Source organism: Mustela erminea, chromosome 1 (genome assembly GCF_009829155.1).
Source record: "Mustela erminea isolate mMusErm1 chromosome 1, mMusErm1.Pri, whole genome shotgun sequence".
NCBI lineage: Eukaryota > Metazoa > Chordata > Mammalia > Carnivora > Mustelidae > Mustela > Mustela erminea.
The window spans coordinates 90,565,470-90,583,476 of record NC_045614.1 but is presented as its reverse complement, the minus strand read 5'-3'; the positions used below and the strand labels follow the sequence as shown (position 1 = coordinate 90,583,476).

Below are 18,007 nucleotides of genomic sequence, written 5' to 3'. Positions count from 1 at the left end.
TAAGGAGGGCACATGATGTATTGAGCCCTCATTATTATATAAGACTGAAGAATCAAGAAAAAAGGTGGTGGAGGAGTAGGGGATCCTATTTCAGCTGGTTCCCTGAATTGAGCTAGATATCTCTCAGACCGTTCTGAACACCCATGAAATCAGCCTGAGATGTAAGAAGATATATCTGGGTCTCTACAAACAGAATATCTCTGGCAGTTGGTCTTGAGGTATGAAGTGGGGAGCCATGATTCTGTGGGCGATATTGAAAGATGAAGGAGAGGGAGCCTCCGGGAACTTGTGCCAGAGCACAAAAGCTTCCCACACTGGGGACTGAGCTCAGACTCCCAAACTGGTAGTGTCAGGGAAAGGACTTTAGGGCAGCCCCCCAGACTAAAATCTGAAGCTACTGGGGCGTACTTGCAAATGGGGGTGGCTTATGGTTTTAGAAGCACAAAGAACAGAGATGTGCCTGGCCCTGGGAGCGAGGGCTGGGAGTGCTGCTGTGGGGCACACAACCCAGGACGCTGTGGTATTTAGCAGCACAGACCGAGAGGGAGACAGTGTGGCCTGGAGAGCTCAGTGGAGAGCAGACTGTGATCTCTCTGTGATCTCTCTGTTCCGAGACAGAGAGATATGGACCCTTCTTCTCTGACTCTTGGAAGAGATGCGGAAAGCCACTACAGAGCAAAAGCCCCCCAAAACGGGTTTTCACTGAGCCTATCACTCCCCCACAGGGGGCAAGGCAACTCTGTCCAAATAGGGTTGCCTGAGTAACAGCGCAGCAGGGCCCTCCCCAAAAGACAGACTAGAAGAACAAGAGGGGACAACTTTAAGGTCCCTGTAAAACAGGTACATCTTGCTTGGGTTGTGGTCAATAATTTGGACTCTGTACATTCCCCTAACCACCCCTCAACAAAATGACTAAGAGGAGGAACCCCCAACACAGGAAAGATTCAGAGATTGAGGCCTCTGCCACAGAACTAATGCATATGGATATAACCAAGATGTCAGAAATTGACTTCAGAGTAACAATTATCTAGGTGATATCTAGGCTTGAGAAAAATATTAATGACAATATATAATCTGTAAGGGCAGAAATTATATCTAATCAGGTAAAATTTAGAAATGCCATGAATGAAATGTACTCTAAACTGGATACTCTGCCAGGGTAAATGAAACAGAAGAACAAATTAGTGAGCCAGAGGATAAGATGATAGAAAAGAAGGTAACTGAGGTGGCATGGGAAAAACAAATTAAAACCAGGGTATCGAGGGGCGCCTGAGTGGCTCAATGGGTTAAAACCTCTGCCTTCGGCTTAGGTCATGATCCCAGGGTCCTGGGATTGAGCCCTGCATCAGACTCTTTGCTCAGCAGGGAGCCTGCTTCCTCCTCTCTCCCTCTCTGCCTGCTTCTCTGCCTACTTGTGATCTCTGTTTGTCAAATAAATAAATAAATAAATAAAATAAAACCAGGGTATTGAACTGAGAGAGAATAGTGGCTCAATGAAAGATTCCATATCAGAATTATTGGGATCTCTGAATGGGTGAAAAGAGAGAGAGGTCTAGAAGATCTATTTCAGCAAATTGTAGCTGAGAACTTCCCTAATCTGGGGAAGGAAAGAAGCATTCGTGTCTAAGGGGCAGAGAGGGCCCCTCCCAAGATCAATGAGAACAGATCAATGCCACAACATATAATAGTACAATTTACAAATCTTAGATCCAAGGAAATAATCTTGAAAGCAGTGAGGGGGAAGCAATTTCTTAGATACAAAGGGAGGAACATCAGAAGAATGTCAGACCTGTCTAGAGAGACCTGGTAAGCAAGAAAGGGTTGGCAAGACATGTTCAGGGTACTGAGTGAGAGGAATATGCTGCCAAGGATACTTTATCCAGACACGCTGTCATTCAGAATGGCTGGAGAGACAAGGAGCTTCCAAGACCGGTACAAACTGAAAGAATATGTGACCACCCAGCTGGCCCTGAAAGAAATATTAAAGGAGTCCTATAAAAGGAGAAAGACCCCAAGAGTGACAGAACAGAAATTTACAGAGATGATCTATAGAAACAAGGACTTCACAGGCAACATGATGACAATAAAATATTATCTTTCAATAATCACTCTCAAAGTGTATTACCTAAATGTTCCCATGAAACAGTGCAGGGTTGCAGATTGGATAAAAAGACATGACCCATCCATATGCTGTCTACAAGAGACTCTTTGCACCTAAAGATACTTCCAAACTGAAAGTGAAGCAATGGAGAACCATTTTTCATGCCAGTGGACCTCAAGAGAAAGCTGGGGTAGCAATTCTCATATCAGACAAATTAAATTTTAAGCTAGAAACTGTAGTTAGAGATACAGAAGGACGCTATATCACTCTTAAAGGGTCTATCCAACAAGAAGATCTAAAATTGGGGAACATCTATACCCCCAGCAGGGGAATAGCCAACTACATAAGCTAGCTGTTAACCAAAATAAAGAGACATATTGATAATAATATAGTAGGAGACCTCAAAACTCCACTCTCAGCAATATACAGATCATCTAAGCAGAAAATCAACAAAGATATGAGAGCTTTGAATGATACACAGGACCAACTGGACCTCTTAGATATATACAGAACATTCCACCCTAAAATAGCAGAATACTCATTCATCTTGAATGCACATAAAACTCTACAGAATAGACCACAGACTGGGTCACAAATCAGGTCTCAACTGATACCAAAAGATTGAGATTATTCCCTGCATATTCTCAGACCATAATGCTTTGAAACTGGAGCTTAGTCACAAGAAAAAAATTGGAAGAAATTCAAACACTTGGAAGCTAAAGACCATCTGCTTAAGAATGTTTGGGTCATCAGGAAATCAAAAAAGAACTTCTACAATTTTTGGAAACCGTTGAGAACGAAAACATGTCAGTGCAAAACATATGGAATACTGCAAAGACAGTTGTAAGGGGGAAATACATAGCCATCCAAGCCTCACTCAAAAAAAAAAAAAAAAGAAAGAAAGAAAAGAAAAAAGAAAAATCCCAAATACACAAATTTAGTTGATACCTTAAAGAACTGGAGAAAAGAGAAAGAACAAAAATAAAGCCTTAGCCACGCATGAGAAGAGAAGTAATTAAAATTAGGGTAGAGATCAATGAATTAGAAACCAGAAATACAGTAGAGCAAATCAATGAAGTTGGTTCTTGGAAAGAATTAATAAGATCAATAAACCACTGGCCAGACTTACCCAAAAGAGAAGAGAAGGACCCAAATTAATAAAATTATGAATGAAAAGGGAGAGATGTTGACTAACACCAAGGAAATAGAAACAATCATCAGAAATAATTATCAACAGCTATATGCCAGTAAATTAAGCAACCTGGAAGAAATGGATGCCTTCTTAGAAACCTACAAACTACCAAGACTGAAACAGAATACATGAACAGACACTTCTCCAAAGAAGATATAAAATGGCTAACAGACACATGAAAAAATGTTCATCATTATTAACAATCAGGGAAATCCAAATCAAAACCACATTAAGATACCACCTTACCCCAATTATAGTGGCAAAAATTGACAAGGCAAGAAACAATAAATGTTAGAGAGGTTATGGAGAAAGGGGAACCTTCCTACACTGTTGGTGGGAATGCAAGTTGGTATGGCCACCTTGGAAAACAGTGTAGGGGTTCCAGAATAAGTTAAAAATAGAGCTACCATATGACCCAGCAATTGCACTACTGGGTATTTACCCCCAAAATATAGATGTAGTGAAAAGAAGGGCCACATGCACCCCAATGTTCATAGCAGCAATGTGCATAATTGCCAGACTGTGGAAGGAGCCGAGATGCCCTTCAACAGACAAATGGATAAAGAAGACGTGGTTTATATATACAATGAAATATTACTCAGCCAAGAAAGGATGAATACCCAACATTTGCATCAACATGGATAGAACTGGAGGAGATTATGCTAAGTGAAATAAGCAAAGTCAGTTATCATATGGTTTCACTTATTTGTAGAACATAAGGAATAGCATGGAGGACATTAGGAGAAGGGAGGGAAAAATGAAGTGGAGAAATTTGGAGGAGGAGACAAGCCTTGAGAGACTATGGACTTCGGGAAACAAGCTGAAGGTTTTGCTGGGGCAGGGGGTGGTTAGCCCGGTGATGGGTATTAAGGAGGGCATGTGTTGCATGGAGCGCTGGGTGTTATATGCAAACAATGAATCATGGAAAACTACATAAAAAACTAATGATGTCCTGTGTGGTGGCTAATATAACATTAAAAAAAAAAGACTGAAGAATCACTGACCTCTACCTCTGAAGCTAATAATACATTATATATTAATTAGTTGAATTTAAATTAAAAAGTAAAAAAATTTTGAAAAGCCATCATACATCATGCTATTTTAAATGTTTCAACTATAAGACAAAATTGAAATCTGAAATTTGGCATTACCAAATTTTTTGCAGTGATTTTAGATTAAATGTAAAATTGGGCTAACATTTTTATGAAGTACCTTTATGAAATGACTATTATAGCAGTGCCCTCTTATCCCCAGCAGACACCTTCTGAGACCCCCAGTTAATGCCTGAAACCGGGATAGTACCAGGCCCCATATACACTATGTTTTTTCTTTAAGTACATACTCATGATAAAGTTAAATTTTCAATTTAGGGGTAGTAAGAGATTAACAAACATAATAATAAAACAGAACAGTTGTAACAATATACTGTACTCCCAAGTTATGTGAATGTGGTCTCTCTCAAAATATCTTATTATAGTGTACTCACCCTTCTTGTAATGATGTGAGATTACCGGTAAAATGCCTACCTGATGAGGTGAAGTGAGGCGAATGATGTGGGCACTGTGATCTAGCATTACATCATATGGACCTTCTGACTATAATATCAAAGGAGGATCATCTCCCTTCAAATCCCAGTTGCCCATGGGCAGCTAAGGCTGCAGAAACTGAAACTGGGGATAAAGAGGGACTTAAAATTCTTTAAAAAGCAGTTTCTTTCTGAAAGAGGAAAAAATATTTTTTTCAATTGTATGTATTATTGATTGCTGGTGTCATTATTTATGTTTTAAGAGCTTGGGCTCATCAAGTGAGCATGCCTTAGTTCACAATTTGGCTCTTCACAGCTAACAGCTCTGTAACCTTGGGTAAATTCTGTAAGCCTTGGGCAGATTTTTCTAGCCTACTACAGAGGTTGTGAAGTGAATCGACAGATTCTTGATCCTAGTAAGGTCCTAGGCATGACGTCTAGTATATAGTAGTAAATACTATCAAATGGTATAATTCTTATCCATCTGCAATGCCGTGGTTGACTTATATGTATACAAATGTGAATGAAGTCTTTCATGGGAGTATGCTGCGTTATATTTGCAGGTGTACTATGTTTGTAATTTCACAGGCTTGTCTTTCTCTATTGTGTATTGCTTAAATATAGTCTTTCCAGTACTTTTTCAGTCTACATTTCTGATAATTTTTACTGCAGTAACTAGAAGTTTAAATTAAATTGTGTTTTAAGTGCTTCCAGGAGATTTTTATTCTTTATCAGTTTATCACATAAACATATCCTGAATTTTAAAAGTCTTTTGCCATCTCTATTATACATCTGTAAAATTAAATTACAAATTCTTGTTTATAAATTAATTGTTAGATATATGGGGACTTACAGAAAATAAACTGCAATATTTTTTCTTTTTCTTCCCAGGCTTGGGAAACAGTAAGACTGGAATACATGGATGATCCAGCCATTGTTTCTTCATGTAGACAAAAGCTAATCAACTATTTCACCATGCAGCTAAGGTATTATGAATGTCCATATTATTCTTCTGCAACATGTTTTACCCCTGTCTTTACTTCTCTCTTCCTTTGCTTATAACTTAATGTATAAAAATTTAATTATTATAGAAAAGATTTATTCATCTTCCCTGTTAATGTCAAAAGAACAAGAGATTATTATGTAAGTCTTTTAATATCATGCTAAAGATTTAAACTTACATGAAATCAATATAAGATCATTTTATTATTTATTCCAGTTTAATCGTTCAAAAATATGTGTGTGTCTGTATACCGTGTTTATATATTTGCGTTGATTTTTTTTTCAAAAGCTCAAATTTAGGAAAACACCTTGAGAATTTGATGAGTGGTCCTGATATCACTGTATTTATTTTCTTAGATTATTTCTTAGAGTTTCTGATTTTGACCTAATTTTCTCAGTATTGATTATATTTAAAGAGTTGGAGATAGATGCCAAACACATTTTTCTCCCTTCAACATTTGTCTGAAGACTTTGGAGGTAATTTCCTTGTTGGCAGGTATTACTGAGTGTTGTCCTGTCCATTCTGACAGTCAGGACCGAGTGACTTGGAGAAGTGCAGATGAGCTCCCTTGGCTTTTTCAGCAGCAGGGAAGTAAACAGAAGTTGCATGATTGCCTTCTCAATCTCTTTGTGTCTCAAAATCTTTATAAAAGGTAAGAAACTTATTTGTAGAACACCTTCTGCAAAAAAAATAAACAGAGTTAAGTGGTTATTTGGTATAACAAAGAAAAATGGCATTTTAAATTTAGCTTTAATATAAGACCTGAAGCCATAGAACTCCCAGAAAACATAGGCAGTAAACTGCTTGACATCAGTCTTGCTGATGATTTCTTGTATCTGATACAAAAAGCAAAGGCAACAAAAGCAAAATAAACAAGTGGAATCACATCAAACTAAGAAAGCTTCTGCACAGCAAAGGAAACCATAAACAAAATGGAAAGGTAGCCGACTGAATGAGAGAAAATATTTGCAAATCGTATATCTGCAAAGGGGTTAACATCTAAAATATATAAAGAACTACAAATCAATAACAAGAATCTGATTTAAAAATGGGCAGAGGGGGGCGCCTGGGTGGCTCAGTGGGTTAAGCCGCTGCCTTCGGCTCAGGTCATGATCTCAGGGTCCTGGGATCGAGTCCCGCATCGGGCTCTCTGCTCAGCAGGGAGCCTGCTTCCTCCTCTCTCTCTGCCTGCCTCTCTGCCTACTTGTGATCTCTCTCTGTCAAATAAATAAATAAAATCTTTAAAAAAAAAAAATGGGCAGAGGATCTGAATATTTTTCTAAAAAGACATTCAGATGGCCAACAGATACATGAAAAGATGTTCAACATCACTAGTCATCAGGGAAATACAAATTAAAAATTAAAATGAGATATCATCACACACCTGTTGGAATTACTATCACCAAGAAAACAAGAGATAACAAATGCTGGCAAGGATGTAGAGAAAAGGGATCATGTACTATTGGTAGGAATGTAATTTGGGACAGTGACTGTGGAAAACAGTATGAGGTTCCTTAAAAAATTTAAACTAGAACTGCAATATGACCCAGCAATTTCACTTCTTGCTGTTTATCTCAAGAAAACAAATACAATAATTTGAGAAGATATATGCACCCCCATGTTCATTATAGCATTATTTACAATAGTCAAAATAGGAAACAACCTAAGTGTCCCTTGATAGATGAATTGATAAAGAAGATGTGCGTGTGTGTGTGTATAAATGTGCACATTACATACAAACAATGGAATATTATTCAGCCATAAAAAGTACAAAATCTTGGCATTTGCAATAACATGGATGGATCCTTAGGACATTACGCTAAGTGAAATAAGCTAGAGAAAGACAAATACTATATGATCTCACTTATACCTGGAATCTAAAAAACAAAAACAAAAGTCAACATGCCCTTGGTGCAGAGAAGAGATTAGTAATTGTCAGAGTGGGCAAAGTGGGTAAAAGGAATAGAAAGGTAACAACTTCCAGTCATAAATAAGTCTTGGGGATGTGGTGTACAGCATGGAGACTACAGTTGATAATTCTGTATTGCATATCTTAAAGCTGCTAAGAAGGTAGGTCTTAAAAGTTCTCATCACAAGAAAAAAAAATCCTTTAACAGGGATTACAATTATGTACAGGGACAGACATTAATTAGACTTACTCTGGTGATCATTTTGCCATACAGTAGTTTCCCCTTCCCATGGAGGGATACTTTCCAAGACCCTCAGTGGGTGTCTGAAACCACAGATAATACTGAGCCCTATATATATTGTCTTTCCCTGTACATACGTACCTGTGATAAAGTTTAATTTGTGAATTGGGCATAATAAGACATTAACAGCAATAACTAATAATGAGATAGAATAATTGTAACAATATACTATAATAAAGGTTATATGAATGTGGTCTGTCTCTCAAAATATCTTACTGGACTGATCCTTCTTCTCGTGGTGATGTGAGATGATAAATGCCCCAGTGATGAGATGAAGTGAGGTGAATGGAGTAAGCATTGTGCTGGAGCCACGGGCTCCTATTGATCTTCTGACCTTACGTCAAAGGAGGAGCATCTGCTCCCAGACCGTGGTTGATGGCCACTAACTGAAACTGGAGAAAGGGAAGCCGGGGCAAAGGCAGACTACTGTATATACAAATATCAAATCATGAGTTGTACACCTGAAGCTAATAAATTTGGATGTCAATTATGTCTCATAAAATAAATAAATTACCAAACCACCCCCATAATGCTATAATAAAAATGAGATTTAGAGCAGAAAGCAGCTGGCAAAGAGGGACATCTAAGTGGGCCAGGAAGGACAGATGGAATTAGATTCAGCTGTAGCATTTAGCTAATTGGGAAAGAAGGCAGTGTGAGGTCTCCCACTCAGAATGGGATGTTTTTAGTAAGAGTAGTGACAGCAGCCAGCATTATGGAGTACTTGCTATCTGCTGTCATCTGCTTATAGTAGCACCTGAGGCAGATCGGGTTGGTGACCCCCACTTCTGCAGATAAGGATGATGAGGTGTAAGAGGTCACACCACCTGCTCAGCACCCCGCAGCTAGGAAGGGATGGACACAGAGGATGTACACAGAGTCAGAGTACAGTCTTATCTCCCTCTATGCTGTACCTGCCTGCTAATGAAGAATCAGCAGCCCAACGTGAATTCTGGCATTTTCATTCAGTAGTGGGTTTTAAAGCTTGTTTTTCATTAAATTACATTTTTTGGTTGAAACAGAGGACATTTTGCGGAGTTGCTGAGTTACTGGCAGTTTGTTGGCAAAGACAAAAGCGCAATGGCAGCGGAATACTTTGATTCATTGAAGCAGTATGAGAAAAGCTGCGAAGGCGAGGAGAACATGATTTGCTTGGCTGACCTTTATGAAACCCTGGGGCGATTTCTCAAGGATCTAGGCCTCCTCAGTCAGGTAACTCCAGCAGGGAGTCGGAGGCAGGGGTAGGTTTTTCCTGGTTGGCTTTTCTCTCCTTGCTAGGAGTTAGTGTCGCCTTCATTTGTTGTGCTAACGCGACTGCAGATCCTATAGCATCTCACTTACTAGTACTGGCCTTTAACCTTTTCTTTCCCCCATAGGCTGTGGTGCCTTTGCAGAGGTCTCTAGAAATTCGAGAAACAGCTTTAGATCCAGATCACCCAAGAGTAGCTCAGTCCCTCCACCAACTAGCAAGTGTGTACGTGCAGTGGAAGAAGTTTGGCAATGCGGAACAGCTGTATAAACAGGCCTTAGAAATCTCCGAAAATGCTTATGGTGTGGAACATCCCCATATTGCTCGTGAACTTGAGGCACTGGCAACTTTGTACCAGAAACAAAATAAGTAAGACTTAGATCAGTAATACTCTGGTTTTATGGTGGGGTGTCACAGTTCTTAATGTCCTTATGGGGTAAGCTTTGTTTTGTGGCTGTGCAATTTTTTATCCGATATCTTTTGAATCTACCGTGTTCAAAGATTATTCTTGGTGGCGGGTCTTTGTGGAGTAAACAGAAAATTAGAACTACAAGATTCATCTCCATTTGAAGATGAATGGATGATAGAACATGGACTTTGGAGTCATATAGTCGGGTTTGAAGTTGGGCTCCTTCACTAACTAGCTTTGTAATATTAAGTGCACTGCTAATAGAGGGCTGCAAACCATTGCCCATAGGCCAAGTCCACTAGGCCCCTTGTTTTGTAAATAAGGTTGTATTGGAACATAGTCACATTTTTTCATGTACATATTATCTGTGGTTCCTTCCGTGATGCAACAGTGTTCCATAGTTGAGGTAGAGACCATGTGGCTCACAAAGCATAAAATATTTACTATGTAGCCCATTCCAGAAAAAGTTTGCCAATCCCTGGTGTAATAAAAAAATCTATTAGACACGCACTGAATGCATCTTTTCCTCTATCAGAAATCATGTATCGTTAATGATACAGATTGGATTTTTTTCTTTTAATTTCTAGAGGTATTGTTTCACACAAATTTTGTGTGAATTTCTCATTTATATTTCACCAGAAATTAGCATGTACAGAAGAAGGTGTTGGAGTAAACTAAAAGTTTAGATTTTTGTTTAGTTAGGATATCCTTTAGAGATTCAGAATGAGTTAAATCAGTTAAAAATCTGTTAAATGTCAGCTACTTGGAGGATTAGATGTTTTGTTAGATTTTGTTTTATGAGCGTTTTTGTTAAAGATTTTTAATTACATGTGACTATCATTTTTAGAAATTATGCTACATTTAAGGGCCCAAAAGAGCTTTACGGTGCTTTCATCTCACTGAAATATGATACTTTGGACATGTTTCTTTTGTTTGACTTTATTGTTATTTTTTTAAGATATGAACAAGCTGAACATTTTAGGAAAAAATCCTTTAAAATTCGTCAGAAGGCTACAAGGAGAAAAGGCAACCTGGTAATGAGAGATTTCTTTTGTGTTGTGGTTTTAAACTAGAGGAAAAGAGCATCTCTGAGTATCATAATATAGCTGTGTATACCTCACATGTTTAAGAACTTGAGATATTAAAGTGATTTCTATAAAAATACTAACATTGTCATATATATATAATACATGTTTAAGTATTAGTGTTACTGAGAAATACAACTTTGCAGACTTTTAAAAAGTATATAAAACAATATACTATGGTTATTTTGCAGTATATACATATGTGAAATCATTATGTTGTACACCTTAAACTTACACAATGTTTTATGGCAATTATATCTCAGTAAACATGGGAAATTTTTTTTTTTTTTTTGCTTTTTTTAAAGTGGGACTATAAGGTTCATTTGAAGGTTAGACTTTGGAAGATGAACTTAAAAGCTGCTTCAATCTGTAAAGGAAAGGCAAATTAAAAATTTTAATATGTTAGACTCAAATGCAAGGAAATTCTTACCTTTGAGCACACACACATAAAATTGTTTTCATTTTTCCAAGCTGCTGATAAAATCTAAATATAGCCTGTTTTAATTTCAAATGCTATGTACGTTTTTTAAATTGAATAATATCTGACACACAACGTTGTATAAATTTAAGATGTATAGCATGCTAATTTGATACATTCTATATTGTAATATAATGGCCATCGTAGTGACAGCACCTCTGTCACATCACATAATTCTTTCTTTTTTGTGGTGGGAATAGTTAAGATCTAATCTTTTAGCAAGTTTGATGATTGTAATACAGTATTGTCTACATTCACTATACTGTGCGTTTGATCTCTATGATTTATTTGTCTACTATTTTTCAAGTGCTGGGTGCAGTTTTAAGTACCTGATTTTTTTAAGTTAAACACTTAAAGCCATGGGATTGGTAAATATCTGCAGGTTAATTCTGTGTCCTGATCTTTTCAAAGCCCTTGGGACTCAGTTCACTTTGCTAAAATAGCTTATCATCACTTTCTCAAAACAGGTTTTACTGAATTTTAGAATGTGATGTCAGGTGGAAGTATATGCACTTGCAATATCCACTGGATTAATTCAGTGTGATACTTAAACTAATTGTTACCTACTTTAAAGGGAGCAAAAGGAGAAAGGATTTCATAGAGCTCCAGTGTAGTGTTTCAGAATCAAAGACTGCCCTTAACTTGGTACCTATTCTCCATTTGTGTTTGCTTCAGTATGGATTTGCCCTTTTACGTAGACGAGCCCTGCAGTTAGAAGAGCTCACGTTAGGAAAGGACACACCTGACAATGCTCGGACCCTCAATGAGCTGGGCGTTCTCTACTACCTTCAGAATAACCTGGAGTGAGTACCATGGTGCTAATAATAAAAATAAGTGTCCATTGTGTCTCTCACGTGGAAAGCTACTTTCCATTTCTATCAAGTCAAGCTAGAAAAAATTGACAGAAACCATGCCAGATTTCACGTGTGGTGAGTTGAACATACAGCTACGCTTAACAAAGGCCATGGCATTTTTTCATGGTTTCTTGTCACATTGTTTCTTTTATTAGCTAAAAAAGTTATTCTGTAGCATCCCTAGTATGTTTTATATGATTACAAAAAGTGTTTTGCATAGATGAGAATTCACAGAAAAAACTTGGCACCAAGGGAGAATAAAGGATAGAATGTAGATGGCTGCTAGTTTGGGTCTTCAGTTCATTTGGACTTATAAGATGTTAATATTTGTTAATATTTATATTTATTATAAAAGATGTTAATATTTATACTCTAAAAAAGTGGTTTTGGGCTTCTTTGGATTTCAGAAAACTAACACATTTGATACTCTGGATGTCAGAAAAACGTAACAAATACTTATCTGGCTTCGGAAGGGATACTTCAATTAAAAACAACCTGAGGGTTTTGAAGGAGCGGTGGGTGCGGGGGGTGGGAGATTCGGGGAACCAGGTGGTGGGTATTGGGGAGGGCACGTATTGCATGGAGCACTGGGTGTGGTGCAAAAATAATGAATACTGTTATGCTGAAAAGAAATTTTAAAAAATTTATATATTAGCTACTTCAAAGGGGAAAACAATGAATACCAAAATCTTTTGAATTAGGTCTTTTTATTTTATTTAAAGGTATCAAAAGTTTGTTTTGGAAAATATGGGTTTGTCTTTTAGGAAAAGTCGAAGTGGAGAACTGAGGCAATCATCTAGCTACTTTAGGCCCTCACACTATCATTTTTATTTTTTGGAAAAGAGCAGGGAGGGATATGGACTAGGAAAGAGGGAGAGAAAGGACTTTGAGCCAAATCCCTCATATCAACTGTCTTGGATTTAAGAATAAAAATGCTGGGGTGCCTGGGTGGCTCAGTGGGTTAAGCCGCTGCCTTCAGCCCAGGCCATGATCTCAGGGTCCTGGGATCGAGTCCCACATCGGGCTCTCTGCTCAGCAGGGAGCCTGCTTCCCTCTCTCTCTCTCTCTGCCTGCCTCTCCATCTACTTGTGATTTCTCTCTGTCAAATAAATAAATAAAATCTTTAAAAATAAAATAAAATAAAAATTAAAAAAAAAAAAAAGAATAAAAATGCTTCAGTTCTCTACCTAACTAGGGCCAAGGAGTCTTTAGAGAATAAATTATTTAAACCATTTTGGGGTTTTGTTCATAGAACTGCTGACCAGTTTCTGAAGCGGTCCTTAGAAATGAGAGAGCGAGTCCTAGGACCAGATCACCCTGACTGTGCCCAGTCTTTAAATAATCTGGCAGCTCTATGCAATGAAAAGAAACAGTATGATAAAGCAGAAGAACTTTATGAAAGAGCTTTAGACATTCGGAGACGAGCACTAGCTCCTGATCACCCTTCTTTGGCCTACACAGTGAAGCATCTTGCAATCTTGTATAAGAAAATGGTAAGTAATCTGTGGCATGCTTACATGTATTTTAAGTCATAATTACTGTCAGCAAAATAATTTGTCTTGGGGTGTGTGGGTGGCTCAGTCAGTTAAGTGTCTGCCTTCAGCTCAGGTCATGATCCCAGGGTCCTGGGATCAAGCCCCTCATCGGGCTCCCTTTATGGTGGGAAACCTGCTTCTCCCTTTCCCTTTACTGCTTGTATTCCCTCTCTTGCTGTGTCTCTGTCAAATAAATAAATAAAAATTTTTTTTAAAAATTCACACACACAAAAAAATTTGTCTTCTGATGGACAGATTATTTTTTATGAACTTCTCAATCATGATGATTAAATTTTTTAACAAATAGCTGAGTAGAACATTAAAAAAAATTATATCAGACTTAAATAAGGTACTGGTGTAATTTTATTAAAATATATTCCAAATACAAATGCATTCATCAACATTCTAATTGGAACTTATTATTTCAGAAGTTCTAAAATTCAACCACTATTAAGTTTTATGAGTTAAGCAGCCATAAACACAGCAAATCACCTAGCTGTCAAAGGTGAAGGAGGAATCTCTGTAGGTGAATAAATGAGCATTTAAATTTCACAGTTTCAGGGCACTTGGGTGGCTCAGTGGGTTAAAATCTCTGCCTTCGGCTCAGGTCATGATCCCAGGGTCCTGGAATTGAGACCGGCATTGGGCTCTCTCCTCTGTAGGGAGCCTGCTTCCTCCTCTCTCTGCCTGCCTCTCTGTCTACTTGAGATCTCTGTCAAATAAATAAAATCTTTAAAAATAAATAAATTTCATGGTTTCTTTTCTTTCCCTATAATGAAATGTAACCATTCTTTTCCCTAGGGTTCTAGCTTAAGTGATTTTTGGAATTTTTGTAGCTGTTCTTAAAAAAAAAAAAAAAAATGCCAGCGAAGTCTGATTTCATTTCATTTAATGCAGTTAGAGAGCTACATAGACTAAAATATCTTTAGACTTTGTGAGACCCTTGCTGGTCAACCTGGCCCTGAAGTTAATGCTTTAGTAAGAACAATGCATTGTTGCTATTTCTGCCCAATTTTTTTTTTTAAGATTTTTATTTATTTATTTATTTATTCGTCAGAGAGAGAGCAAGCAGGCAGAGTGGCAGGCAGAGGGAGAGAGAGAAGCAGCTCCCTGCTGAGCAAGGACCTCCCAATGCAGGACTTGATCCCAGAACCCTGGGATTGTGACCTGAGCCAAAGGCAGCCAACTGAGCCACCCAGGCATCCTTTTGCCCAACTTTCAAGTGAAAAAGAAATAATTAGAGGACGACCGTGGTGGCTCAGTTGATTCAGCATCTCTCTCTCTAATAAATAAAATCTTTTTAAAAAATTAAAGAATCTTGAAGGGATTTGGTGGGAAATGAGATTTTATTTTTGATGTGGTATCTAAATTATATACAGTAGCAAACATTCTACTGGCATATTTTTACTTCACTGGGAACTGAGTGATACTGGGCAAGCTTTATGAAAGGGCTTTCTGAATTATCAAAGAAAGTATTTTTACATTCAATGTAGCTTTATACATATCCCATTAGATTTCAGTTATCTATAAACTGAACCATTAAAGTGTGAGAAGATTATTTCTGAAATTTTTTCCTCAAAATTACTAATAGAAAATTTTATTTATGGGAAAAGATTTGATCAGATAGTATTTATTATTTTAATATTTTTGTTAGATTTCACTTTTGTTTTTTAGGGGAAACTTGACAAAGCTGTACCTTTGTATGAGCTGGCTGTTGAAATTCGGCAGAAATCCTTTGGCCCAAAGCACCCCAGTGTAGCTACTGCCCTGGTGAACTTAGCTGTTCTCTATAGCCAAATGGTAAGTTCCCACATATTAATAACTCTTTATGAATGATTTTAAGGTATGAAATATAAACATGAAATAGATGTGGCACAGTAAAAGTAACTGAAGAAAATTTAAGATTACTAATGCTTCCTTTCCTATTTGAGAAATTATTGAAGATAGATTTGTAAGATGGTTAGTGTAAAACACCAACTGAGTATTTTTTATTTAGTTCATTGCATAAGTTTCAATTTTAATCCTGGAGACTCGTACCTCTCTATGTCTAATACTATCTTTAAGCTGTGGCATTTGCCCATGATAGGTGAAAAGCACATATACCCACTGAGCAATAAGGAAACAGGTTTTTGCTTATATTATTGGATTCAGGTCAGTAGTCACCAAGCTGGGTCTAAAACTTAGGTTTCTGACTTTCTATTATATGCTTCTACCATGATGATCAGTAATAAATTTTTTATCTGTAGGAGGATATTAACTTTTTAAAGGGACTTACCCCAGTAGATCAGCTTAGTCTAAGAATGTTAATAGTAATTTCAGCAGCTCAGTGTGTTCAAGTGAATATTACTGCTTTTTTTAATAAGAAAAAACACATGGAAGCCTTGCCATTATATGAAAGAGCATTAAAGATTTATGAAGACAGCCTGGGTCGGATGCATCCTCGAGTTGGAGAAACATTAAAAAATTTAGCCGTGCTTAGGTAAGAATTTTTTCAGCTTCCTAATAACAGCCAAACCCCATTTTAGAACAGCTTTAATTTGACTTATCACAGAACACAATATTTAATGCTAATTGTTTTTTCTTGGAAGAGGGGAAGGGGTTGTTTTGTGTTGACTTACTTCAAGATACTAAAGTGGTATCCGGAAGTGAAATCAATGTTGCATAATCTGTTCTGTAGAAGAATGTATCATGTAAATAGTGAAAGATGATTTACATTTGCAGCTAACTGGTTCTGGGGGTAATATGGGCAATGTACTGTCCTCAAAAATTAATTTACCATTAAGTGAATGTTGACTTGGGGGTGCTTAGGTAGCTCAGTAGTTATGCATCTGATTCTTGGTTTTGGCTCAGGTCATGATCTCAGGGCTGTGAGACTGCGCCCTGGTCAAACCCTGTACTGGGCTCCACACTGGGCCTGGAGCCTGCTCAAGATTCTCTCTCTTCCCCTCTGCTCCTACCCCATGTACACACCCCATGTACACACTTTTCTCTCTCTCTAAAAAAAGTGCATATTGATTTTGCTTTGTCTGTGTTTGTGCATATCCGGATGCAGAGACTTCCCATTAGCAATCCATTGCATCCATTACAACATGTTCTTAGTGGTATATGTATGAGGCACTAAGATACATGTTAGCAGTTCAGAGAGAAGAGTCTGGGAATTCTGTTTTACAGGTCTGCCTGAGTGAATACACACACTGGAAATAGGAGAAAATGGGGAATTATCCACAACTTGTTATTCTGTATCCTATAAGGTTTTTTTTTTTTTTTTTTTTTTAATTTGACAGACAGAGATCACAAGTAGGCAGAGACAGGCGGGGGTGGGAAGCAGGCTCCCCGCTGAGCAGAGAGCCCGATGTGGGACTCAATCCCAGGACCCTGAGATCATGACCTGAGCCGGAGGCAGAGGCTTTAACCCACGGAGCCACTTAGGCGCCCCCCTATAAGGTCATTCCCATTTAAGAGGGTATATTCTCATTTTAATTATTTTTTTCTCTCAAAGCTATGAAGAAGGGGATTTTGAAAAAGCTGCTGAACTATACAAAAGGGCAATGGAAATAAAAGAAGCAGAAACGTCACTTTTGGGTGGAAAAGCTCCTTCCCGACCCTCCTCAAGTGGAGACACATTTAGCTTAAAAACAACCCATTCTCCTAATGTTTTCCTTCAAGGACAGAGGTAATAGCAATTACAATTCATTGTAAATGCACGTTAGGATTAAATAATTAAGAAACATTTGGAAGATAAGAATTTAAAGAATTTTGAGTTTGTGTGACTTAACTGATATTTGAGTGAAATTGCATAAGACTACATTGAAGTTTGAGTCATGATTGTATATTAGCTGCTTAAAAGAATTAACTTTCTAATTTTTTATATCCATGGATATGGACACATTAGAACCCTAAAATGATGAAACTGATCATGAAGAGTGGTTGTTCTCTGTTCAACAAGACCTGGCATAGCTATGAAAACAAGGAGTTCAGTTCCATAATTCTTCCATCTCTCAAGAGCTATGTTGGCCGCACCATTCCTGGTTGTGCTTTTCAGCGGTAGCCTGGCCCAAATCTCTACCTCAAAGAAAAGTTTCAAGGAATAAAGGGATAATGTTTATGGAAGGTTTGAACTGTTTTCTGTGAAATGAACTAGTAACAGTTGTCTCTGCTACATTTTTAAAAATTCTACCTTTTCCAAGAGCACACTGGGCTAAGCCCTCTGCTTTCCACTCTCTCTACATTGTTCTGCTGTGTTATATGTATCCGCATAATCTGAAGTTATTAATGCAGTAAGTCAAGCTCTTACCATTCTTTGACCTTCCCCAAAATAGGGACATGACAGTCTCCTTTCCTTTCTCTTTTTTTTTTTTTTTTTTTT

At 37.6% G+C, this 18,007-nt stretch overlaps 1 protein-coding gene across 5 annotated transcripts in view; it reads left to right on the top strand.

The window, feature by feature from the left end:
- Nucleotides 1-17,708, top strand: part of NPHP3 (nephrocystin 3) — a 49,040-nt gene extending 31,332 nt beyond the window's left edge. Inside the window, exons 18-28 of one of the 5 annotated variants that reach the window (XM_032333179.1) lie at nt 5,710-5,804; nt 6,351-6,473; nt 9,054-9,243; nt 9,408-9,649; nt 10,537-10,723; nt 11,928-12,055; nt 13,359-13,599; nt 15,316-15,441; nt 16,005-16,120; nt 17,141-17,314; nt 17,534-17,708. In XM_032333179.1, coding sequence (XP_032189070.1) covers nt 5,710-5,804; nt 6,351-6,473; nt 9,054-9,243; nt 9,408-9,649; nt 10,537-10,723; nt 11,928-12,055; nt 13,359-13,599; nt 15,316-15,441; nt 16,005-16,120; nt 17,141-17,314; nt 17,534-17,546 — 1,635 coding nt within the window. In that variant the 3' untranslated portion in view covers nt 17,547-17,708. Of the gene's footprint in view, nt 1-5,709; nt 5,805-6,350; nt 6,474-9,053; nt 9,244-9,407; nt 9,650-10,536; nt 10,724-11,927; nt 12,056-13,358; nt 13,600-15,295; nt 15,442-16,004; nt 16,121-17,140 lie in introns of those variants that run through there. The other 4 variants (XM_032333187.1, XM_032333198.1, XM_032333209.1 and 1 more) reach the window with 4 other exon arrangements.
- Nucleotides 17,709-18,007: the final 299 nt, after the last annotated feature.